At 43.3% G+C, this 27,993-nt stretch overlaps 1 protein-coding gene across 1 annotated transcript in view; it reads left to right on the plus strand.

The window, feature by feature from the left end:
• The first annotated feature begins 297 nt into the window (after positions 1–297).
• frj (membrane bound O-acyltransferase domain containing farjavit) overlaps positions 298–27,993 on the plus strand; it is a 179,931-nt gene continuing 152,235 nt past the window's right edge. Inside the window, exons 1-2 of the mRNA XM_080277842.1 lie at positions 298–509; positions 14,005–14,131. Of these exons, the coding sequence (XP_080133968.1) occupies positions 298–509; positions 14,005–14,131 (339 nt within the window). The remainder of the gene's footprint in view (positions 510–14,004; positions 14,132–27,993) is intronic.

The raw sequence follows: 27,993 nt of genomic DNA on the forward strand, positions 1-27,993 counted from the left end.
GTTAGATGCTTCCATTTAGCAACTATAATTTCTGTCTAGCGAATAGAATTCTAGCGTCATTATAATTTTTTTAAAATCCATAATAATGGGAATATTCGATAGATTTTTAATAGTTTTTCTGGGTGTTTTCAAGATTTTTGTACTTAGCAAATATTCAACTGATTTTTCGGAGCTACTCAGCTACTTGAGCGATTTTAGTGACTGGATGTGGCACACGGCGACGGCAACCCTAGTCAGTCTTGAAGTTGGTTGTGGTGGAGAAGATTGTTGTACGGAGTGGTGATTGTGGAGTAGAATATGAAGTTTGACGATATCATTTATCTCACCTTATTAACCGCTTCCATTGGGTTTGGACATGTGTACAGAAAACTTGCCAGCCCTGAGGCACGGAAGTGGGTAGGGACTGGTGTAGGCCTGGGCATCACTGTCATCGTGTCAGGCTGGCACATCCTGCATCCCATATTCCTGACAGGCACAAACATCCTCATATTGCAGTATTTACCAAAAAGGTAAGTAATGGACAGGTAATGCTGGTAAGTAATGGAATTATATTTCATTTGATTCTGATGTTTTGCTAAGCATGGCATTTATTTTTGGTGACTGGTAAACCTAACGTAGGTACCGTATAATGATAGTGTACTTTTAGGCAGCCCAGTAATGTACGATGCTACTGTAACACACACTTTCAGGTTTATGGGCAGAATTTTTATAAACTTGAAGGATGAGGCCATTTGGACCCAACTAGTAATATTTAGAATCATTGGTTAGGCCGTAGAGGCATACTTAAAAATTAGTTTGCATTGAGAATACAATTTTGAAGGGTTCTTCCTAGTGACCAAATCTTAGACTTTTTCCTGAATTAAAAAAAATTGAGACTTATGACTTAGTGCCCCACCCCATAAAAAGAACTAACTAAAAAAGTGAATAAAGCGCCTCTGACCCGGATGGACCATACGTTGACGACTAAGGAACGGACAAAGGACATTCTTAGGGTGGGAACGTGGAATGTGAGAGGAGTGAATGATGAAGTGAAAGAGAGAGAGATTGTTCAGGTGCTTGAGGATGCAAAAGTGGATATATGTGGATTGACTGAAACTAAATGGTAAGGTGAAAGGGTGAGAGAATGGGAATATGGTTTAGGTGTATGTGCAGGAGTCAATGAGAATGAGAGGGAGTATGTCTGATGATAAGCAAGAAGTGGAAGGAGAATATAAGAGAGTATGGAACAGTGGGTACAAGGATTGTATGGGTGAGGATGAAAGTAGGTATACAAGTGTGGGCGATTGTATGTGTGTATGCCCCGACAGAGGATCGAGTGGCAAGAGTGAACGATGAGTTTTGGGCGAGAGTAGAAGTGTATATGGACAAGTTTGAGAGGAGCAAGAGAGTGCTGTTGATTGGAGACATGAATGGCAAAGTTGGGAATGTGCGAGTGGATGGAGTGGTTGGTCAGTGGGGTGTGCCAGCTGACGTAGATGGGAATGGAAGTGCTTTGGTGGACATCTGTGCTTGTAAGGGGTTGGCAATAGCCAACACCTACTTTCATCATAAGATGATCCACCGGTATACATGGAGAGTCATGAGGAGGATGGATGGTGAACTTGTTGAACGAAAGGCAATGATAGACTACGTGTGTGTGGATGAGCGAATGAGAAGACAAGTGATGGATGCAAGAGTGTGGAAAGGGTGGGGGAATGGAGTCTCGGACCATCACTTAGTGATGTGCCAAGGTAGAGCTGCAAAGAAAGTGGTTGAGGAGACGAAGGGGAAGACAGGAGGAAACAACTTCTGTGAGAAGAGTGGAGAAATTGCAAGATAGTGAGAAAATAACAGAGTATAAGAGCATAGTGGAAGAAAGATTGGGAAGGTATGAGCTAGAGCAGATGGAAGGGGTGGAAGACGTATGAAAGATATTCACGGAAGAGATAGATGCAGCGTGTGAGGCGGTTTGTGGAGTGAGGAGGAGATGCAAGGGACAGCATGGTGGAATGATGAGGTGAAACGAACTGTGGAACAAAAGAAGAAGGCATATAGAGAATGGTTAGCGAGTAGAGGTAGGGGAGAAGATGAGAGAGAGAAGAGAGAGGTACGAGTATATGTGAGCAGGAGAAGGGAGGTTGAGACTGGTGAAGGAGAGTAAGAAGAAAATGGATGAAGAGTTTGGGAGGAATCTGAGTGTGAAATGGAGGGAGAGTAAGAAATAGTTTTGGAAGGAGGTAAAGAAAGTAAGGCAGTGTGGAAGGGGAAATAGTAGGGGAGTGAAAGATAGGAATAATAGATTATTGGTGGAGAAGAGAGAGAAATTGAGGAGATGGAAAGAGCACTTTGAGGATTTGTTGAATGTACAGAGTGAGAGCAGTGCGAGTATAAGTGGTTGGGGAATGGCTGGGAGAAGAAGAGATGAGAGGAGGGAGGAAGAGATCAGTAGGGCGGAAGTAGTGGAAGCGATGAAGAAGATTAAGTTGGGAAAGGTCCCACGAAGTGATGGAGTGTGTGGTGAAATGCCTAGGTATGGGGGTGAGATTGTTGTGGAGTGGATATGGAAGTTGTGTAGATTGGTTTGGGAAGAAGGAAGGGTTCCAGAGGACTGGAAATCAGGTGTAATTGTTCCTTTATACAAAGGAAAAGGAGAGAGAGAAGTATGTGGTAACCATAGTGGTATTTGCCTTCTTAGTGTGACTGGTAAAATATATGGTAGAATACTCATTAATAGGGTTAGGCATATGACAGAGGAGCTAGTTGGAGAAGAACAAGGGGGATTTAGGAAGAAAAGAGTGTGTAGATCAGATATTTGTTCTAAGATGTTTAGTGGAGAAGTATCTAGAGAAGGGAAGGAAAGTGTATGCTGCCTTCATGGACTTGGAGGAAGCTTATGACAGAATAGATAGGCAAGGTATGTGGAAGGGATTAAGAATATATGGAGTGGAGGGGAAATTGTTGAGTGCTGTGAAGAGTATGTACGAGGGAGCTAGGGCTACGGTGTGAGTGGATGGTGAGCTGAGTGAGTTCTTTGATCTCAATGTGGGACTGAAACAGGGTTGTGTGATGTCTCCATGGCTGTTTAATATATACATGGATGGGGTTGTAAAGGAGGTGCAAGGTAGGGCAGTGGATGTGGGAGTGGCTCTAATGAATGAAGGTGAGTTTTGGAAGATTCCAGTGTTGCTGTTTGCTAATGATACAGTATTGTTGAGTGAAGATGAGTGGGAGTTGCAAGGTTTGGTGAATGAATTTGGGACAGTGTGTAGGAGGAGGAATCTGAAAGTTAATGTAAACAAAAGGAAAGGTATGGTGTTTGAGAGGAATGAAGTCACAGAGTGTGCAGTGAGGTTGGATGGTGAGGATATGGAGAATGTGAGTGCATTCAAGTACTTGGGTAGTGTGATGAGTAAGGATGGAACTTTGGGGGATGAAGTGCATGAAAGGGTACAGCAGGGAAGGAAGGTTGTTGGTACACTGAAAGCAGTGATGAGAAATAGGGAGGTAAGTATGGAAGTTAAGAAGTCACTGCATGATAGTATTGTGATCCCTACCCTGACGTATGGAAACGAGGCGTGGACCTTGCAATAGGGGAACAAGTCAAGAGTGAGAGCAGTGGAAATGAGTTACCGTACTTGAGAGGAGCATGTGGAGTGACGTGGAGGGACAGGTTGACGAATGAAGAAGTGAAGGAACGTTGTAGGGTGGATGTGGATGTGGTTGAGAAGATTAGGAGAAATACACTGAGGTGGTTTGGACATGAGAAGAGAATGGAGACTGAAAGATTGACTAAGAGGGTGTATGTAGGTGAGGTGAAGGGAGGGAGAGGGAGGGGTAGACCGAGGATGAGGTGGAGGGATGGAGTAGAGAGGTATATGAGGGAGGGGGGGGTGAGTTGGGGGGAGGGTAGTCAAATGGTGGGTGACAGAGCGACTTGGAGGCGTTTTGTCTGCGGCCACCCTTTGCGGGATTAGGGCGTCGGGCTATAGATAGATAGTTAGGTTTTATTTTCCACACAAGGATGAAGCTTTAGAGCAACAAATGTTCGAATGTTTTCATATCTGTGTGTTTGCTTATTCTGTGACTCTCCAGTTATAAATGACTTGAGAGAGGGGGTTAATTTACAGTGGCAGCATATTGGAAGGGAGGTTAGTAAATCATGATGTAAATAAAAACACTTCAGATACTGAAATTCCCATTGGGGCTTCAGCTAATTATTTGCTCCATATGGATACTGGTAAATTTTCAGAAATGCACCCAGTTCCCTAAGAAGCTTAAAATTACATTTTCCAAAGGTTTTTAGTTTTTTTTTTTAAATCCGTTTCTGTTGGAAATAACATGTTTTTTAGTTATTCCCTCCCCCATCAGTAATGGGGGACCTGTGGGAAACCAGGGTTTTTGTATTGGGGAAACACAGAAATACAAGGGATTTACGGTGGAAATGCTAATCAGAATCAAATAAATCACACTGAAAACTTTCAAAGAAAAATTTAAGCTTCATTATTAATCCAACCAAAACCCCAACCCAGCCTAACCTAACCTACCGGTACCCAATCTCTGCCAGTCCAAATTAGACGTATCCAGTCTAGACCTGAATGTTTATAGGCAAACCCTGATTTACTATGCCCCTAGATGGGATACCCAGGAATAGTGATAAGTGTAGAAATACCGCCCAACTCTGCCTATTGGAGGCCTGCCCCTGGTTTTGCGATGGATTTTGATTTTTTTTTTTTACCAACGATAATGATATTTTAGACTTAAATTTACCTCCACATCGCTCTGTCCCCCGCCATTTCACTGCCCTGCTTCCAACTCACACCCCCCTCTCTCATATACCTCTCCACCCCATCCCTCCATCTCATCCTCGGCCTCCCCCTCCCTCTTCCCCCCTCCACCTCACTCACATACACTCTCTTTGTCAGTCTTTCACCCTCCATCCTCTCCACATGGCCAAACCACCTAAGTGTGTTCCTCATAACGCTTCCTATCACATCCACATCCACGCCACAATGCTCCTTTATATCCTCATTCGTCAGCCTGTCTCTCCATGTGACTCCACAGGCTCCTCTTAAATAATTCATTTCCACTGCTCTCACTCTTGACTTGTGTCCTTCCAACAACGTCCAAGCTTCACTTCCATACCAGTACGTTAGAGTTGGTATCACAATACTGTCGTGTAGTAACTTTTTCACTTCCATGCTCACTTCCCTGTTTCTTATCACTGCTTTCAAGGAACCAGCAACCTTTCTTCCCTGCTGTACCCTTTCAAGCATTTCACCCTCCAAACCTCCATCCTTACTCATCACACTACCCAAGTACTTAAACGTACTCACATTTTCCAATTCCTCACCATCCAACCTCGCTGTACATTAACTGACTTCACCTCTCTCAAAGACCATCACTTTACTCTTCCCTACATTCACCTTTAGATACCGTTTCTTACACACTCTCCCAGACTCATCCACCAAGCCTTGCAGCTCCCCTTCGTCTTCACTCAACAACACAGTATCATCAGCAAACAACAGTACAGGGAGTTTCCAAACACTATCCTCTCTCACCAGGGCCACTCCAACATCCACTATCCTACCTTGTACCTCTTTTATTACCCCATCCATGTACAGATTGAACAACCATGGAGACATGACACATCCCTGTTTCAACCCAACCTTCAAAGAGAAAAATTCACTTAGTTCACCATCCACACACGCTGCAGCCTTAGCATCATCATACTTACTCTTCACAGCATTCAACAACTTCCCATGTACTCCATACCGGTATATTCTTAACACTTTCCACAATCCTTGTCTATCCACCCTGTCATATGCTTTCTCCAAATCCATGAAAGCCGCATACAACTTCTTTCCCTTCTCTAGAAACTTTTCTACTAAAGATCTAAGAATGAATATCTGATCTACACAACCTCTTCCCTTCCTAAAGCCTCCCTGTTCTTCTCCAACTAATTCCTCTGTTCATTGTCTAACTCTGTCAATAAGTATCCTACCATACACTTTTCCTATTATACTAAGAAGACAGATGCCCCTATGATTACCACACACTGCTTTTTCCCCTTTTCCTTTGTACAAGGGAATAATTATACCTGATTTCCAATCCTCCGGGACTCTACCTTCCTCCCAGGCCAATGTGCACATCTTCCACATCCATTCTACTACTATCTCTTCCCAATGCTTCAGCATTTCACCACACACTCCATCAATTCCTGGGGCTTTCCCCAATTTAATTTTCTTCATTGCTTCCACAGGTTCTATCTTACTGATTTCTTCCTGTCTTCTCACGTGCCTCCTTCTCCCAGCCATTCCCCAGCCACTTATACTCACCTTACTTCCATCCTGTATGTTCAACAATTCCTTAAAGTGTTCTCTCCATCTGCTCACTTATTCTCCCTTCTCCACTAGTAATCTACCTTGTTTATCTTTCACTCCCCTGCTAACCTCACTTCCACCCTGTCTTACTCTCTTCACCTCTTTCCAGAACATTTTCTTACAGTCCCTCCACTTTACACTCAAATTCCTTCCAAATTCCTCATCCACTCTCTTCTTACTCTCTCTTACTAATCTTTTCACCTCTCTCTTTCTTTCTGTATATAACTCTCTCTCCCGCCTCTCAACTTCTTCCACGCCCCTATTTCTCATCCATTCATTGTATGCTTTCTTCTTTTGTGCCACAGCCTCTCTCACCTCTTCATTCCACCACGCTGTTCCTTGCACCCCCCCCCTCCGTCTTCTCTTCCTCCCACACACCTCATCACATGCTGCACATATTTCTTCTGTAAATATCCTGCACACACCTTCCACGTCCCCCATCTGCTCCAATTCATATTTGCCCAATCGTTCCTCCACTTCTCTCTTATACTCTGCCTTTTTCTCATCCTCTTGTAACCTTTCCACTCTCCTTACAAATACTCCTTCTTCCCGTCCTTCCCTTCTTCTATTTCTCCATCCTAAATGGACCTTGATTCTGGCCACCACCAAGTAGTGGTCAGAAAGTCCACTCCCCCAACCTCTATAGGCTCTTGCATCCATTACACATTTTCGTTTCCTTTCATCCACACACGCATAATCAGTCATTGCCCTCCTTTCATTCAGTTCACCACCCACCCTTCTCATCACTCGCCATGTATACCTGTGGATCATTTTATGCCTGGAGAGGGTGTTGGCTATCACCAACCCCCTCCCAGCACAAATGTCCACTAACGCACTCGCATTCTCATCTATCTCAGCAGGCACACCCCACTCACCAACTATTCCATCCACCTTCACAGTACATGGTGGCTACTTTTTTCACATTTGTACCCCAAATGACAGTGTTCACTCCAGCTAAGACTAAAACACATTAATCTCAGTCTGAAAACAGTTTATAAATTAACCAAACACAAAATTTTTTCTGGTCCTGGATCGTCATCGTTTGGACAAGGACTGACCAAAAGATGACGACCCAGGACAGGACAAAGGACTTGGTAATGGCAACATGGAATGTAAGAGGAGCAAATGATGAGGTGAAAGAGAGAGAGATTGTCCAGGTGCTTGAGGGTGCGAAAGTGGATGTATGTGGAATAACTGAAACAAAATGGAGATATGAACCTAGTGAACTGGGAGCCAAAGTTTCCATATTCCACCATTCTCCTTTTGGAGGGTAGGGAAGGAGTTGTGGAGAGGAGAAAGTGTGAGAGAATGTGAGTATGGATGGGGTATATGTGCAGGAGTAGGTGAGAATGAGAGGGCAAAGGAAGGAGTATGTATAGTTGTGAGTAAAAGATGGAAGAAGAGCATAAGACAGTATGGATCACTTGGGTCAAGGATTGTGTGGGTAAGGTTGAATGTTGGAATGCAAATGTGGGCGATTGTGTGTGTGTATGCGCCAACGCAAGATCGTGCTAGCAGAGTGAGAGAAGAGTTCCGGACAAATGTGGAAGTGTGCATGGAAAAGTTTGGAAGGAATGAGAGAGTGTTTTTGATCGGTGATATGAATGGTAAAGTAGGGAATGTGAAGGTGGATGGAATAGTTGGTGAGTGGGGTGTGCCTGCTGAAATAGATGAGAATGGGAGTGTGTTACTGGACATTTGTGCTGGGAGGGGGTTGGTGATAGCCAATACCCTCTTCAGGCACAAAATGATCCACAGGTATACATGGCGAGTGATAAGAAGGGTGGGTGGTGAACTGAATGAAAGGAAGGCAATGATTGATTATGTGTGTGTGGATGAAAGGATGCGAAGATGTGTAATGGATGCAAGAGCTTATAGAGGTTGGGGGAGTGGACTTTCTGACCACTACTTGGTGGTGGCCAGAATTAGGATCCAAGTAAGATGGAGAATTAAAAGAAGGGAAAAACTAGAGGAAGGAGTAGTTGCAAGGAGAGTGGAAAGGTTACAAGAGGATGAGAAAAAGGCAGAGTATAAGAGAGAAGTGGAGGAACGATTGGGCAAATATGAATTGGAGCTGATGGGGGACGTGGAAGGTGTGTGCTGGATATTTACAGAAGAAATATGTGCAACATGTGATGAGGTGTGTGGGAGGAAGAGAAGACAGAGGGGGGGTGCAAGGAACAGCATGGTGGAATGAAGAGGTGAGAGAGGCTGTGGCACAAAAGAAGAAAGCATACAATGAATGGATGAGAAATAGGGGCGTGGAAGAAGTTGAGAAGCAGAAGAGAGAGTTATATGTAGAAAGAAAGAGAGAGGTGAAAATATTAGTAAGAGAGAGTAAGAAGAGAGTGGATGAGGAATTTGGAAGGAATTTGAGTGTAAAGTGGAGGGACTGTAAGAAAATGTTCTGGAAAGAGGTGAAGAGAGTAAGACAGGGTGGAAGTGAGGTTAGCAGGGGAGTGAAAGATAAACATGATAGATTACTAGTGGAGAAGGGAGAAAAAGTGAGCAGTTGGAGAGAACACTTTAAGGAATTGTTGAACATACAGGATGGAAGTAATGTGAGTATAAGTGGCTGGGGAATGGCTGAGAGAAGGAGGCACGTGAGAAGACAGGAAGAAATCAGTAGGATAGAAGTTGTGGAAGCAATGAAGAAAATTAAATTGGGGAAAGCTCCAGGAATTGATGGAGTGTATGGTGAAATGCTGAAGCATTGGGAAGAGATAGTAGTGGAATGGATGTGGAAGATGTGCACATTGGCCTGGAAGGTAGAGTCCCGGAGGATTGGAAATCAGGTATAATTATTCCCTTGTACAAAGGAAAAGGGGAAAAAGAAGTGTGTGGTAATCATAGGGGCATCTGTCTTCTTAGTATAATAGGAAAAGTGTATGGTAGGATACTTATTGACAGAGTTAGACAATGAACAGAGGAATTAGTTGGAGAAGAACAGGGAGGCTTTAGGAAGGGAAGAGGTTGTGTAGATCAGATATTCATTCTTAGATCTTTAGTGGAAAAGTTTCTAGAGAAGGGAAAGAAGTTGTATGCGGCTTTCATGGATTTGGAGAGAGCATATGACAGGGTGGATAGACAAGGATTGTGGAAAGTATTAAGAATATACCGGTATGGAGTACATGGGAAGTTGTTGAATTCTGTGAAGAGTATGTATGATGGTGCTAAGGCTGCAGTGTGTGTGGATGGTGAACTAAGTGAATTTTTCTCATTGAAGGTTGGGTTGAAACAGGGATGTGTCATGTCTCCATGGTTGTTCAATCTGTACATGGATGGGGTAATAAAAGAGGTACAAGGTAGGATAGTGGATGTTGGAGTGGCCTTGGTGAGAGAGGATAGAGTTTGGAAACTCCCTGTACTGTTGTTTGCAGATGATACTGTTTTGTTGAGTGAAGACGAAGGGGAGCTGCAAGGCTTGGTGGATGAGTCTGGGAGAGTGTATAAGAAATGGTATCTAAAGGTGAATGTAGGGAAGAGTAAAGTGATGGTCTTTGAGAGAGGTGAAGTCAGTGAATGTACAGCGAGGTTGGATGGTGAGGAATTGGAAAATGTGAGTACGTTTAAGTACTTGGGTAGTGTGATGAGTAGGGATGGAGGTTTGGAGGGTGAAATGCTTGAAAGAGTACAGCAGGGAAGAAAGGTTGCTGGTTCCTTGAAAGCAGTGATAAGAAACAGGGAAGTGAGCATGGAAGTGAAAAAGTTACTACACGACAGTATTGTGATACCAACTCTAACGTACTGGTATGGAAGTGAAGCTTGGACGTTGTTGGAAGGACACAAGTCAAGAGTGAGAGCAGTGGAAATGAATTATTTAAGAGGAGCCTGTGGAGTCACATGGAGAGACAGGCTGACGAATGAGGATATAAAGGAGCATTGTGGAGTGGATGTGGATGTGATAGGAAGCGTTATGAGGAACACACTTAGGTGGTTTGGCCATGTGGAGAGGATGGAGGGTGAAAGACTGACAAAGAGAGTGTATGTGAGTGAGGTGGAGGGGGGAAGAGGGAGGGGGAGGCCTAGGATGAGATGGAGGGATGGGGTGGAGAGGTATATGAGAGAGGGGGGTGTGAGTTGGAAGCAGGGCAGTGAAATGGCGGGGGACAGAGCGACGTGGAGGTAAATTTAAGTCTAAAATATCATTATCCTTGGTAAAAAAAAAAAAATCAAAATCCATCGCAAAACCAGGGGCAGGCCTCCAATAGGCAGAGTTGGGTGGTATTTCTACACTTATCATTATTCCTGGGTGTCCCATCTAGGGGCATAGTAAATCAGGGTTTGCCTATAAACATTCAGGTCTAGACTGGATACGTCTAATTTGGACTGGCAGAGATTGGGTACCGGTAGGTTAGGTTAGGCTGGGTTGGGGTTTTGGTTGGATTAATAATGAAGCTTAAATTTTTCTTTGAAAGTTTTCAGTGTGATTTATTTGATTCTGATTAGCATTTCCACCGTAAATCCCTTGTATTTCTGTGTTTCCCCCATACAAAAACCCTGGTTTCCCACAGGTCCCCCATTACTGATGGGGGAGGAAATAACTAAAAAACATGTGATTTCCAACAGAAACGGATTAAAAAAAAAAAAAAACTAAAAACCTTTGGAAAATGTAATTTTAAGCTTCTTAGGGAACTGGGTGCATTTCTGAAAATTTACCAGTATCCATATGGAGCAAATAATTAGCTGAAGCCCCAATGGGAATTTCAGTATCTGAAGTGTTTTTATTTACATCATGATTTACTAACCTCCCTTCCAATATGCTGCCACTGTAAATTAACCCCCTCTCTCAGGTCATTTATAACTAGAGAGTCACAGAATAAACAAACACACAGATATGAAAACATTCGAACACTTGTTGCTCTAAAGCTTCATCCTTGTGTGGAAAATAAAACCTAATTATCTATCTATAGCCCGACGCCCTAATCCCGCAAAGGGTGGCCACAGACAAAACGCCTCCAAGTCGCTCTGTCACCCACCATTTGACTACCCTCCCCCCAACTCACCCCCCCCTCCCTCATATACCTCTCTACTCCATCCCTCCACCTCATCCTCGGTCTACCCCTCCCTCTCCCTCCCTCCACCTCACCTACATACACCCTCTTAGTCAATCTTTCAGTCTCCATTCTCTTCTCATGTCCAAACCACCTCAGTGTATTTCTCCTAATCTTCTCAACCACATCCACATCCACCCTACAACGTTCCTTCACTTCTTCATTCGTCAATCTGTCCCTCCACGTCACTCCACATGCTCCTCTCAAGTACAGTAACTCATTTCCACTGCTCTCACTCTTGACTTGTTCCCCTCTTGCAAGGTCCACGCCTCGTTTCCATACGTCAGGGTAGGGATCACAATACTATCATGCAGTGACTTCTTAACTTCCATACTTACCTCCCTATTTCTCATCACTGCTTTCAGTGTACCAACAACCTTCCTTCCCTGCTGTACCCTTTCATGCACTTCATCCCCCAAAGTTCCATCCTTACTCATCACACTACCCAAGTACTTGAATGCACTCACATTCTCCATATCCTCACCATCCAACCTCACTGCACACTCTGTGACTTCATTCCTCTCAAACACCATACCTTTCCTTTTGTTTACATTAACTTTCAGATTCCTCCTCCTACACACTGTCCCAAATTCATTCACCAAACCTTGCAACTCCCATTCATCTTCAATCAACAATACTGTATCATCAGCAAACAGCAACACCGGAATCTTCCAAATCTCACCTTCATTCATTAGAGCCACCCCCACATCCACTGCCCTACCTTGCACCTCCTTTACAACCCCATCCATGTATATATTAAACAGCCATGGAGACATCACACAACCCTGTTTCAGTCCCACATTGAGATCAAAGAACTCACTCAGCTCACCATCCACTCACACCGTAGCCCTAGCTCCCTCGTACATACTCTTCACAGCACTCAACAATTTCCCCTCCACTCCATATATTCTTAATCCCTTCCACATACCTTGCCTATCTATTCTGTCATAAGCTTCCTCCAAGTCCATGAAGGCAGCATACACTTTCCTTCCCTTCTCTAGATACTTCTCCACTAAACATCTCAGAACAAATATCTGATCTACACACTCTTTTCTTCCTAAATCCCCCTTGTTCTTCTCCAACTAGCTCCTCTGTCATATGCCTAACCCTATTAATGAATATTCTACCATATATTTTACCAGTCACACTAAGAAGGCAAATACCACTATGGTTACCACATACTTCTTTCTCCCCTTTTCCTTTGTATAAAGGAACAATTATACCTGATTTCCAGTCCTCTGGAACCCTTCCCTCTTCCCAAGCCAATCTACACAACTTCCATATCCACTCCACAACAATCTCACCCCCATACCTAAGCATTTCACCACACACTCCATCACTTCGTGGGGCCTTTCCCAACTTAATCTTCTTCATCGCTTCCACTACTTCAGCCCTACTGATCTCTTCCTCCCTCCTCTCATCTCTTCTTCTCCCAGCCATTCCCCAACCACTTATACTCGCACTGCTCTCACTCTCTACATTCAACAAATCCTCATAGTGCTCTTTCCATCTCCTCAATTTCTCTCTCTTCTCCACCAATAATCTATTATTCCTATCTTTCACTCCCCTACTATTTCCCCTTCCACACTGCCTTACTTTCTTTACCTCCTTCCAAAACTATTTCTTACTCTCCCTCCATTTCACACTCAGATTCCTCCCAAACTCTTCATCCATTTTCTTCTTACTCTCCTTCACCAGTCTCAACCTCCCTTCTCCTGCTCACATATACCTCTCTCTCATCTTCTCCCCTACCTCTACTCGCTAACCATTCACTATATGCCTTCCTCTTTTGTTCCACAGTTCGTTTCACCTCATCATTCCACCATGCTGTCCCTTGCATCTCCTCCTCACTCCACAAACCGCCTCACATGCTGCATCTATCTCTTCCGTGAATATCTTGCATACGTCTTCCACCCCTTCCATCTGCTCTAGCTCATACCTTCCCAATCTTTCTTCCACTCTGCTCTTATACTCTGTTATTTTCTCACTATCTTGCAATTTCTCCACTCTTCTCACAGAAGCTGCTTCCTCCTGTCTTCCCCTTCGTCTCCTCAACCACTTTCTTTGCAGCTCTACCTTGGCACATCACTAAGTGATGGTCCGAGACTCCATTCCCCTACCCTTTCCACACTCTTGCATCCATCACTTGTCTTCTCATTCGCTCATCCACACACACGTAGTCTATCATTGCCTTTCGTTCAACAAGTTCACCATCCATCCTCCTCATGACTCTCCATGTATACCGGTGGATCATCTTATGACGAAAGTAGGTGTTGGCTATTTCCAACCCCTTACAAGCACAGATGTCCACCAAAGCACTTCCATTCCCATCTACGTCAGCTGGCACACCCCACTGACCAACCACTCGTACATTCCCAACTTTGCCATTCAGAGGAAAGATAGCCTGGAGGGAAAATTATGTTGAGGTGGTAATGGTGATGATTTAACCCCTTCAGTAGAAGAGACATCTGTACCAAAGTGGGTTTTATCAGGGAGCAGGAATAAAGTGAAAATAGTATTGTACTGAGGGGGTTATTATAGTTTGCCATCAGATTGTATTTTAATTTGCTTCATATCATTTATGTCAACAGGTTATGCCACACAGTCAGCTTTTGGTGGAGCTTTGGCTACTTGCTGTTCTTCCGTGTATGTCATTATGTTGGTCTGGTGATGGTGCCAGCACACACTAATGCTGTCCAGATGATGATCACTCTCAAGGTATGCCATGTGCTTGGTGTCCAAATGCTACTGGGGTTTTATTATTGAATGTCATTATTTTATGCTGTAGTTCTCAATATTTTTCTGTTATCTTTGTGTCTATATTTATTATTAACTAGTAAGTCCATAGTAGATTACAGATAAATTGCTCATGTATGTCACTATCAGCAGAGCAGATTTACCAGTTTTCTAAAGTTTACAGTACCAGTGGTTGTATAGAAATGGTTATTGTACTCTGTCTGTCTGTCTGTCTGTCTGTCTGTCTGTCTGTCTCCCTCTTTTCAAGACATTTCTGACTTACACTGAGAACTGCCTGTATAAGTCAGGGATGTGTTCCAAAATGTCACAAATATAAAAGGTTTGTTCAGAAAGTATATGACCTGAGGCTCTAAATAATTTAGGTAACCTATTGAGCTAGGACACATCCCCCTCAAAGTACTCCCCACCTGACTTGACAGACAGTGTTCTTTCCACAGCCTGAATCATTTTTCGAAGTTGGTTTTCAGTATCTCCTGCAGTTGCTTCATTGCATTTGTTAAGATCTCTTCTCTCATTTCAAACTGGAACCCTTCAGAGGAGTTTTGAGCTTGGGAAATAACCAAAAGTCACACGGAGTCATGTATGGTGAGTAGGAAGCCTGCTGGACCTGCGAGATGTTGTGCTTGGCCAGAAATTCCTGAATGAGTCGAGAAGAATGGGCAGTGGTGTTGTCGTGGTTCAGCTTCCAACTTGCCGCTTTCCAAAGGTCTGGTCTTTTCCGCCTAACTGCATCATGAAGATGGCGGATAACATCGAAGTAGTATATAATGTTTGTTGACAGTCTGATCTTCTGGTGCATATCCATGATGCAGAACACTATGTTAGTAAAAAAAACAAAAAAAACAACAACAACATGCGAGTACATTTCACCTTGTTGCAAAACTGTTGTGTTTTTTTGGTCGAGGTGACCATGCATCCTTCCACTGGGATGACTGTGCTTTGGTTTCTGGGCCATACCTGTACATCTAAGTTCCATCTCCAGTGATAACAGTCTTCAGAAAGTCATGATTGTGATTTGCACACTCCAACAGTCTTGAGAAATGTTCATCCAGAGAAGAGATCATGACAAATGCAATGAAGCACCTGCAGGAGCTACCGATAACCGACTTTGAAAAATGTTTCAGGCAGTGTCAAGAACGCTGGGCTATGTGTGTCAAGTCAGGAGGGCCATTTCAAGGGGGATTAGTGTCCTAGCTGAACTAGATTAGTCATTTATTTTTTTAGTGCCTAAGGGAGGATGCTTTCTGAACAGACCTCGTATCCATACAGTTGGTACTTCAGATATGGGAAAAAGTGGCAGGTATGCTTTATAAGTTGCAGTAGCTGTTTGATGATAATGATAATAATAGTAATACTGAAGTAATTAGCCACTGCAGCATGAGGAATTCAGTAGTGCTTGAAAAAACTTTCATTGCCGTTGTTGAAATTCTCTCTCTCTCTCTCTTTCTGTGTGTGTGTGTGTGTGTGTGTGTGTGTGTGTGTGTGTGTGTGTGTGTGTGTGCATGCATGCGTGCGTGCATGCATGCATGCATGTGTATTTACCTATTTTTCTATTTGTAATGTATAGGAATAGTGTCAAGCTTGTCTTGTCCTGTCTCCATATCTAATTTATCCAGTCTAGCTTTAAACACATGATTGTATTTTGTCTAAGTCATTCCAAGTACCTGTGCTTCTGTTTGGGAAACTGAACCTTTTAAGATCATTAAGACATCTACTTTTCCTCAGCGTGAAGCCTTGACCTCTTGTTCTTCCATCATCCAACACAAAAAGATCCTCTCTATCCACCTTTTCCAGTTTTCTTACATTTCTAAACATGATGATCAAGTCGCCTCTTTCCTTTCTCTTGCGCAGTGTTGGTAACTTCAGTTTTTCCAATCTCACCTTGTAGGTCAGTTCCCTAAAGCATGGTATCATCCTTGTAGCCATCCATTGAACCCTCTCCAGTTTATCAATATGCTTTTTCAAATGAGGTGACCATACCACAGCCCCATACTCTAGTCTTGGTCTTATCATCGTCACTATGAGCTCTTTCAGCATTTCCTCATCCATATAATTAAAAACCACTCTCATGTTGGTCAGTAGTCTATGTGCCTCCAATGATTCTGTTTATATGCTTTTCTGGTGTCAAGTCATCCTGAATAATCACTCCCAAGTCCTTCTCATTTTTTCTTTTACTAATTATCTCATTTCCCATTTTATATGTCCAATGCGGTCTGTAGTCACTCACTCCGATTACTAATGCATGACATTTCTTGGCATTGAAATCCATTTTCCAAGTCTGGCTCCAGCTGTGGAGTTTATCCAAGTCCTTCTGCAGTTCTTTACAACTATCAGTACATTTAATATGTTTCATGATTTTAGCATTATCTGCAAACATACTCATGTAACCATTCAGACTTTCAGACAAATAATTTCTATGTATCAGAAACACAGTTGGGGCTAAGACAGCCCTGGGGGACTCCACTGGTCACATTTTTCCATTGTGAAACCTTTTCCCTTATGACCGTTCTCATCTGCCTTCCTATCAGATAATCTTCCATCCACTTTAATAGTTTCCCATGCACTCCTCCAAAGGTCTTCAACTTCCATGGCAGTCTCTTATAGGGCACCCTGTCAAATGCTTTCTTGAGATCTAGATAGACACAGTCTGCCCACCCCTCTTTGTCTTGTGTGACATCTACTAACCTACTATAGAAACTTAATACTGTAGATTAGTAACACAAGATCTTCCTTCCTTAAAAACAAATTGTCCTGGCATTATTACTTCACTTTCGTCTAAATACTTAATCCATTTTTTCTAATAATTTTCTCACAGATTTTACCAACAACACTAGTAAGTGATACAGGTCTGTAATTGAGTGGATCTTCCCCATCTCCTCCCTTGAAGATTGGCACAAGATTTGTTCTTTTCCAGTCCTTAGATTACTGTCCATTTTCCAGACAGCTCTTAATGATGACATAAACAGAACATACTATTTGGTCAGTACATTCTTTCAGGATTCATCTAGCCACACCTTCTGGTCCCATTGCGTTTGTCACATCCAAGTCCCTCATCAGCCATAGCTCCTCATTCATGTCAACTGCAATTTCCGCCATTCTCATCATCTTGGGTTCCATTTCAGGTTCATTAAATTCCTCTTCCAGCACATAGACTGACTGCAGCTTGTTGTTTATTTCCTTCCTTCCTATCTCCTCACCCTTACATATTCATTTTTTACCTGCATTTATTCCTCCCAAACCATTTCACTATACCTTCTCACTTTATTCCATGCTCTGTTTCATGCCTCAAGTCTCATTCTACACCTTTTGTTAAACTATCCTTTCTTCCGTACCACAGTTTAAAGCCATAAATAGCAGTGGAAGTCTAACTAGAAGCACTGAAACCTAACTGGGGGCTTCGTCCCCAGGACCTCCTAATGATTATAAGCTACCTAACCTAGTGCACACTAAGATGTGCATTGCGTTAAACAGGCACCAAAACAGTATCACGTCTTAAGAGCATTCTTTAATCATTGACGCAATCGTCACCCGACCATGCGATGGCGAAACACTCAAGTTGGTGAGCACATGACTGCACTTGACAGGGATAATAGTAGGGGGTCTTGGAGGGAGCCATGGTGGAGCCATAGTGTTCCACGAGGCCAGATAGAAATGCAGACAAATAAGGAGCCAACCAATCAACAGGGCAGAGCTCAAGAGACTGGGCTGCTCAGCTGGTCTGTCCGGCAGCGCGCGGTTTGAACTGTCAAAATGGCGGGGATAACCATGTCTAACAACAAAAAAGTGTACAGTTTAGATTTATAAATGTCAGAACAACGAATTGTCAGATAATGATCAGTCAAAAAATGAGAGCTTAGTGTGTGTGTGTGTATATATATATATATATATATATATATACCATATATATATATATATATATATATATATATATATATATATATATATATATATATATATATATATATATATATACAGTGCTCGTCAAAATTATCAAGTGCCTACCGCCGGGCGCGCAATACTTATGGCCAAAAAAGAATCACCCATTTTTGGGGGTAAAAATTGAGCCACAAGTTTGCGGCGCTAGCATGACGTCACGGTAGCCTGAGGCCTTCCGACGCGCTGGTTGGTTCCTGCCTCGGTTGCCCACGGGCTGCCTGAGAGAGAGGAACTCCGCTGCGTCTCCCTCTCATTGCGCCATTTTTTACCGAGTGTCCCGCAGTGTTATGGCTTTCACCACTTTGTTATGGCACCTACCCGTGAACTGTCGAGTGAAATCATATCCCAGATCATTGCTCTACAGGAGGCAGGCCACCAGACAAAGGAAATTAGTGAATTGGTTGGTGTGGCACGATCGACAGTGTGTCGTTGGTGCGCGTGGTTTCGAGTGGAAAACAGTGGTGAATTTCCCACAAAGAAATCGCGGACTGGTAGGCCTAGGAAAACTTCCCCAAGGTCTGTTAATGTTTTCAAACGTGCAGTGGAGTTTAATCCTTGTGTGAGTGCAAGGAAAATAAAGGAGAGCAACTCGGAAGTGTTTGGTGAGGTGTCTGTGAGAACAGTGTCCTGTAGGGTCCATGAACTTGGTTACACAAGTCACAGGCCTGTGAAGAAGCCTCTTCTCACAAAAAACAAGCAACTTCGTAGGCTTGCCTTTGCTAATAAATAACTGGGGTGAGGAGCAATGGTTGTCAGTGTTGTGGTCTGATGAGGCAACATTTAGTGTCACCTGTAACAGAGGAGCACGTGTGTACCGACGCAAAGGTAGTGACCCACTTGACCCACGGTATGTAGAAAGCACAGTTAAACATCCTGATTCACTCATGTTATGGGGTTGTTTTTCTGGTAAAGATTTGGGGAAGCTTGTTGTGCTTCCCAAGAACATCAGAGTGCTTCAGGATGTTAACTTGGAGCTTCTGTGTGATCATTTACCAGACTCCTTGGAGCTAACAGGTGCACGAGTGTTGCAGCAGGACGGTGCACCTGCTCATGAGGCCAAATCGGTCACCAATTGGCTTCGTGACTGCGAGGTATCATTCATGAAAGACTGGCCAGGAAATAGCCCAGACCTCAACCTGATAGAAAACCTCTGGTACCTCGTAAAGAAGAGTTTCCAAGGGAAGGACGTGAGCTCTCTGCCTAAGCTGCAAGCCGCCATTCATGACTCCTGGGAGAAAATACCCCTCCAGCACCTCAGGAGCCTCGCCCTTTCACTTCCAAGACATCTCAGGTCCGTGAAGAAGCGTAAAGGATACCCTATGAAGCACTAAAGGTAAATAAAATGCATTATTTATATGTTTTTTCAATGTTGAGAGGTTTGTTTTGTAGGAGGGATGCAGGGCGCTCGATACTTCTGACGAGTACTGTGTACTGTATATATATATATATATATATATATATATATATATATTATACTGTATATATATATATATATATATATATATACAGTAGAACCTCTTTGGTCCGGACCCTGTTAATCCAGATTTCTGTTAATATATATATATATATATATATTATACTGTATATATATATATATATATATATATATATATATATATATATATATATATATATATATTGTGGTAGGTGGGGGTGCTCACCATCCACTCACTCGATGAAGTGCTGCTCTTGGGTGTCTGCCCTTTCCTCTCCATCCTTCTTTCCTTCCATTCTCTTCTGTCTTTCTTTCCTTCATTCTTTCCTTGTCCTTCTGCCTACGGGCAACTATACACTCCATCTTCTGTCTTTCTTTCCTTCATTCTTTCCACTTCCTTCAGCCTGTGGGTGACTCTACACTGAGTGACAAGCCAAATGGTTTCCTGTGCACCAGGAAACCATTTGCAACGCTGGGTGGTAACCATATAACCAAATTTTGGCGCCTGGTGGTTTAGTGGGTAATTATTGCGCTCCAATTGGATTGAGCTGGTGAAGGTTTATATCCAAGGGGTGGTTGGGGTTGATTGCTCATTTAATGCCACTCAGGGATGAGTGAGTCTGGTCACTCTCATCTTAAATGTCAGGACCAACTGCCTAGCCCCGGGCTCCTACACTCCTCATGGGACAATGTAGGATTGGATGATGGATGGATTTATCTGTCTATTGCCAAATGACTTAATCCCGTTCAGGGTGGCCCTGTCCCCCACCATTTCACTGCCCTGCTCCCAGCTCATACCCCCCTCTCTCATATACCTCTCCACCCCATCCCTCCATCTCATCCTCGGCCTCCTCCTTCCTCTCCCCCCCCCTCCACCTTACTCATATACACTTTCTTTGTCAGTCTTTCACCCTCCATCCTCTCCACATGGCCAAACCACCTCAGTGTATTCCTCCTAACACTTCCTGTCACATCCACATCCACACCACAACGTTCCTTTATATCCTCATTCGTCAGCCTGTCCCTCCATGTGACTCCACAGGCTCCTCTTAAATAACTCATTTCCACTGCTCTCACTCTTGACTTGTGCCCTTCCAACAGCGTCCAAGCTTCACTTCCATACGTAGAGTTGGTATCACAACACTGTCATGTAGTAACTTTTTCACTTCCATGCTCACTTCCCTGTTTCTTATCACTGCTTTCAAAGAACCAGCAACCTTTCTTCCCTGCTGTACCCTTTCAAGGACTTCACCCTCCAAACCTCCATCCTTACTCATCACACTACCCAAGTACTTAAATGTACTCACACTTTCCAATTCCTCACCATCCAACCTCGCTGTACATTCACTGACTTCACCTCTCTCAAAGACCATCACTTTACTCTTACCTACATTCACCTTTAGATTCCGTTTCATACACATTCTCCCAAACTCATCCACCAAGCCTTGCAGCTCCCCTTCGTCTTCACTCAACAACACAGTATCATCTGCAAACAACAGTACAGGGAGTTTCCAAACACTGCCCACTCTCACCAGGGCCACTCCAACATCCGCTACCCTACATTGTACCTCTTTTATTACCCCATCCATGTACAGATTGAACAACCATGGAGACATGACACATCCCTGTTTCAACCCAACCTTCAAAGAGAAAAATTCACTCAGTTCACCATCCACATGCACTGCAGCCTTAGCACCATCATACATTCTCTTCACACCATTCAACAACTTCCCATCTACTCCATATATTCTTAATACTTTCCAGAATCCTTGTCTATCCACCCTGTCATATGCTTTCTCCAAATCCATGAAAGCCACATACAACTTCTTTCCCTTCTCTAGAAACTTTTCCACTAAAGATCTAAGAATGAATATCTGATCTACACAACCTCTTCCCTTCCTAAAGCCTCCCTGTTCTTCTCCAACTAATTCCTCAGTTATTTCCCTAACTCTGTCAATAAGTATCTTACCATACACCTTTCCTATTATGCTAAGAAGACAAATGCCCCTATGATTACCACACACTTCTTTTTCCCCTTTTCCTTTGTACAAAGGAACTCTACCGTCCTCCCAGGCCAATCTGCACATCTTCCATATCCATTCTATCACTATCTCTCCCCCATGCTTCAACATTTCACCACACAGTCCATCAATTCCTGGGGCTTTCCCCAATTTAACTGTCTTCATTGCTTCCACAACTTCTATCCTACTGATTTCTTCCTGTCTTGTCACCTCCCTCCTTCTCCCAGCCATTCCCCAGCCACTTATACACGCATCACTTCCATCCTCTGTGTTCAACAATTCCTTAACGTGTTCTCTCCATGTGCTCACTTTTTCTCCCTTCTCCACTAGTAATCTACCATTTTTATCTTTCACTCCCCTGCTAACTTCACTTCCACCCTGTTTTACTCTCTTTACCTCTTTCCAGAACATTTTCTTACAGTCCCTCCACTTTACACTCAAATTCCTTCCAAATTCCTCATCCACTCTCTTCTTACTCTCTCTTACTAATCTTTTCACCTCTCTCTTTCTTTCTACATATAACTGTCTCTTCCGCCGGTGAACTTCTTCCACGCCCCTATTTCTCATCCATTCATTGTATGCTTTCTTCTTTTGTGCCACAGCCTGTGTCACCTCATCATTCCACCATGCTGTTCCTTGCACCCCCCTCCATCTTCTCTTCATTCCACACACCACATCACATGCTGCACATACTTCTTCTGTGAATATCCTGCACAACTATATACATATATATATATATATATATATATATATATGTACAGTATATCTATCTATCTATCTATCTATCTATCTATATATATATATATATACACAGTAATCCCTGTACTTTCCGGACACCCCACTTACCAGACATTATTAGCCTGGACCTTCAGAACCCAAAAATGGCCAAAAAAAGAAAAAAATCCCCCCCAAAATCCTAAATTTTTTCCCACCCGTAATTTGAAATTGCCGCTTGGCACCGAACAGCTGTTACACCACGGACCCTTCACCTCTTCCTTCCTCCCCCCCTCCCCCCTCCCCTGTCAGGGTTGCCATTTGGTATTTTTCATTACCAAATGTTGGCCAATTTGGTGATGAAAAATTCGTTTGGTAATGAATCAGAATAATGCATTACCAAACGGATTTTTCACATGTATGAGGATATACAGGATGGAGATGGTGGATTGTCTGCTCTCTTTGATTAATCTACTAGCCAACATAGCATGAAAATCAGAATAATGCATTACCAAACAGATTTTTCACATGTATGAGGATATACAGGATGGAGATGGTGGATTATCTGCTCTCTTTGATTAATCTACTAGCCAACATAGCATGAAAATAATCAACATGCTGTTAATTATAAGTAGAGTGTTTACATGTATTTCCACTTGTATATATAATTAGTGAAGAATAAATGCTTCCTTTAAGAATTTGGTAATGAAAGTTGAGGAGTTTGGTAATGTGGCCGAGTTCAGATCTGGCAACCCTGTTCCCAGTTACTGCCTAACCTTTGTTCAGGGAAAACGTCCATCGTAATCGATGCTGCACGTGCTCGTTTTTTTGTGAATAAACAGTGAATAAACCGCAGTACCTCGCCACTAGACCACATGGGAATTTACAGTGTTGAGCAGTATTATGAAACTAGAATTTAAAGTGCAAAGGATTAACATTCCTTTCTCATATCCTTTGACTAATGCAAGAAAGCCTTGGTTTAATCACGCTTGTTCTAATGCTGTCCGCAACAAGGAGAGGGCCTACAAAAGGTACTCTGTCACCCACCATTTGACTCCCCTCCCCCAACTCACCCCCTCCCTCATATACCTCTCAACTCCATCCCTCCACCTAATCCTCGGTGCTGTTCCTCCATCCCTCTCCCCTCCCTCCACCTCGCCTACATACACCCTCTTAGTCAGTCTTTCATTCTCCATCCTCTCCACATGTCCAAGTGCTTTAACGTCCTGTATTTCAAAAGTTTCTAATCTTTTCAACCACATCCACATCTACCCCACAACGTTCCTTCACTTCTTCATTCGTCAACCTGTCCCTCCATGTCACTCTCCACATGCTCCTCTCAAGTAACTCATTTCCACTGCTCTCACTCTTGACTTGTTCCCCTCTTGCAAGGTCCACGCCTCGCTTCCATACGTCAGGGTAGGGATCGTTCTTCTCCTAGATCTATCAACAGCGGTGTTCCTCAGGGCTCTGTCCTATCACCAACTCTCTCCTTTTATTCATCAATGATCTTCTAAGCTGTACATCTAACCCTATCCACTCATACGCTGACGACTCCACCCTTCACTTTTCCATTCGGTTCCCCTCAACGCCCATCTCAACAGTTACTTCAACAAGCAAGGGATGAGGCTGTGGCACACCTGATGTCTGATTTGGCTCGTATCTCTGACTGGGGTAAAAATAATATGGTTGTCTTTAATGCATCTAAGACTCAGTTCTTACACCTATCAACCAGACAAAATCTTCCACAGGTATACCCACTAATGTTTAATAATATTCAGCTTAATCCTGCATCATCCTTGAACATGCTTGGGGTTTCATTTACTCTGGACTTATCTTGGAAAGATCATATTACATCTCTTGTAAAATCTGCTTCCAAGAGATTGGGTGTGCTAAGCCGACTCCGCTCTTTCTTTACCCCTGCACAACTGTTGACTCTATACAGGGGTTTTATCCGCCCCTGTGTGGAGTACAACTCTCATGTGTGGGGAGGCTCCCCACATACAGCTCTTCTCAATAGGGTGGAGTCAAAGGCTTTTCGTCTCATTAACTCTCCTCCTCTTACTGACTCCCTTCAACCTCTGTCTCTTCGTCGCACTGTTGCATCTTTATCTCTTTCTATCGCTACTTTAATGGTCACTGCTCCTCTGAACTATCTGCTTGCATTCCTCCATTCTCTCTTGTCCAACTCTCAACCTCATTTATGCAACAGGTCAGCTCTGGAACTGTCTCCTCTGTCTGTATTTCCTCCTGCCTATGATCTCCACTGTTGCATCTTTACTTTTGTTTACATTAACTTTAAAGTGCAAAGGATTAACTGTGGAGTGAGTGTGGAGTGCAGAGTGCCGGTTAAAACTGGCGGTTTCAAACTGGTGTGTTTCAGTTAAGAAGAATGTGCAGTATTAAACAGTTATAACCCACAGTGCAAAGAATTAAGTGTAGCACAACACTGGATTACTGTATGTGCTTCAAGAGCATTTTCACAACTACCAGAGCCTTAGAGAGTTAGAGGAGGCAGCCACAGACATGCTGTAAGTACAGTACAGTACCCTGTATGCTGCCAGACCTAAGTATTTTCCATACTCACTTCTAATTTCGCATTCTCTGGTTCCTCTTCATTTATATCATGCTTTATGTCCATTATTGGTGTGAATAGGGTCTTAAATAGATTTAAATAAGTGCTATGCATGCCTGGTAGGGAGTTATTTAGGTGGCTTTCAAAGTTAGGCTGGGTTAGGGTCCATAAGTACCAGTCCAGCAGTCAGAGGCCCACTTTCCGGACGGGACTACTTTCCGGACATGCCTGTGGCTCTATTACATCGGAGAGTGGAGGGATATCTGTATACTGTATATATATATATATATATATACACATATATACACACTCAACCCTCGGCTATCACGGGTTCCGCTATAGCATATCTCGCTATCACGCCTATGTAAAAAAACTACCCAAATACCTTTATCATGCACTAAATGCCTGCTATCGCGCACCGCAAATGTTCGAAAAATTTAAAAAGGTCAGGCTCCAGTGCTCCGCCCAGCCAACAAAAGCTTCACTCCGTGATTGGTCGTGTGATGTCAGCGCCAGCCGAGTGCTGATTGGCCACCCGACCAAGTCTCCTGCCCGCCGAACCATTCAAGTGCGCGCCCTCAGACCGTGAACAGTGATAGAGAGAACAATAACCTTTATATGATATGCCCATGGCCAACGTACCCCCTCCCCGTCCCCCTACCATCACCCAACATAATGCTGCGGCACCTGGCAGGGAAATAAAGAAGAGGAAGAACCTATGTTATGCAGATAAACTGGAAATGTGAAACTTATAGAGAATGGTGAGACCAAGCGAAGTGTGGGGAAGAAACATAACATCAGTGAATCAACTGTGAGGGGTATTTATAAGAATCATGATCACATCATAAAACATGCTCATTTTTAGACTATTATATATTAATATGTGGTACAAAAAAGGTATCTTAGGGGTAAATATCGAGGTCATGGCACCAATTAGAATTATTACCATAAGTTCTTCAATTCGGCTATCACGGTTTCGGCTATAGCGCAGCCATAGCGGGACCAATTGGGAGTGATAGCCGAGGGTGGAGTGTACACACACACACACACACACACACACACACACACACACACACACACACACACACACACACACACATACATGCATACATACAGGTATATCCAGTTTAACGATGCGGGAACATCACCAACACGAACACTAGCCCCGACTAGGGTCTCCACTAGTGCTACCACTAGCTCCACCGTGTTCAGCACCCTTACCAGACATGATCACACATGATCACACTTATTTAGGCCAAAAATCACACAATCGCATTCCACACATGATTACTATCACTGCTCGTACTCATTTACGATGCACTACGATAGCAGCTTGCGTAATGTTGGTGATGCAACACGTTGTGAGGTGGGCTAGCGTAAGTGAGTTCCTCACTCAGAGATGGTCGGTGCGAGAAGAACGATATGGGTGAGCGATGACTGTGGGGGCTGTGTGAGCGTTCCTTTGCACCCTCGGAGGCAGGCGGTCTCAGCTGGCTGTGGGAACGTGCATGATTCAAAATTTTGGTCTTTTGTCTGTGGATGCAACCTCTGAGGGCCCATTGTTAATCCGGGGGGGCGACCATTGTTCAGCAGGATATGGTGGTATTTGTATCCCCATCGCTAGGCCAGGGTATCACATCTAGGAGTATCTTATATCGAGGTATACATGTATAATCATGAAAGTAAATTTTGTACACCAGTTGTACAAGTGGTGATAAAATTACTGAAGTGACTGAAAAATTCATGACAGCAGTCAGTAATGTGATTGGTGTTTTCACTTGAGTTTGTAGGTACAGGATTTACTGCTATATGTATTATGTTTGGTAGTGTTTGCACAGCGTGCTTTTCATGCTCATTATATGATCTGGATTATGTAAGGTCGAAATGAACCCAAATAACACAGTATCACTGCATTTGTGACATAAAGTACCATGAAGTTTTGTTGATAAACTTTTGTCTCTCTCACTCATATTGAACACTCGTACAGGACGCTAAAAAAACGTTGAGTGATTCACATTAAAAGCATTAAATAGGAAACTTTTTTTTTCTGACTAATGAGTCTTTGGTAGAGGAGACTGAAGAGAAGCCCAATACAGATAGTCCTCCCACCTAATGAGCAAGGCATGGTGCCACCCACATGTCACAGGTTAGGTACACCAGTAAGCGACAGCTCTTTACACTGAACAAAAGAGATTGGGAAATACAATATTCCCACAATCAGAACTGCTGTCGCTTTGCTAGTCTGAACACTCCGCCACTCCGTAAGGTTGAAACGCGTGCTTCTGAACGCGGATGGAATGAAATTGAAAAAGTCAAGCTGCTTGAAGGATATCAAGAAATATAGCTTTCCTTACAGAAGTATAGACTTATGGAATAGCCTGGACAAAGAGATCGTCCAGTCTAAAAACTTAAACGAGTTTAAAGTTAAATTCGACTTATTGAGAAACAGCGACGGAAACCCACGAGCATAGTACATTCCGTGTATATCACAATTAGGTATATTAGGTAAATACTTAAATATTTGGAACGACTTAGACAAAGAGGTGGTGCATGAGAAAAACATTCATGTGTGTAAAGGTAGACTTGATAAATGTGGATATGGAGACAGGACAACACGAGCATTGCTCAATTCCTGTATACTACAAATAGGTAAATACATGGCTCTCCCCATCATCCCTCCATCCCCTCGCTTCTCACCCCCCACCAGCTGAACAAAAATGGCCGTCCATCTCCTCGCCGAATGGTCAGAGTCGCTCAGCTGGCCTTGATCCACATGCTGGTAACAGACCCTAACCCACCAGCAGAGTTAAAATGGCCATCCGCATCTCTACCGAATGGTTAGAGTCACCCAGCTGGCCTCTAGCCACATGCTGATATTAGGCCCTAACCCACCAGTAGAGCAAAAATGTCCATCTGCCTCGCTACCAAATGGATAAAGTTGCCTGGCCAAGGAGAGGGAGGGAAGGAAGAGAAGGTGCGAGAAACAAAGGGAGTGAAAGAAGAGGTGGTGGTGGGAAGAAATGGAACATGGGAGAGGGTGAGAGGGTGAATGTGAGGGGTAGAGAAGAAAACAAACGGGTATAGAGAGGCTAGGCAGGAAGGGAATGAAAGAAAATATGAGAAGAGGGAGGGAGAAAAGATA

The sequence above is a fragment of the Coenobita brevimanus genome, chromosome 71, assembly GCF_032717465.1.
Source record: "Coenobita brevimanus isolate Jiangsu-jjx chromosome 71, ASM3271746v2, whole genome shotgun sequence".
NCBI classification, from domain to species: domain Eukaryota; kingdom Metazoa; phylum Arthropoda; class Malacostraca; order Decapoda; family Coenobitidae; genus Coenobita; species Coenobita brevimanus.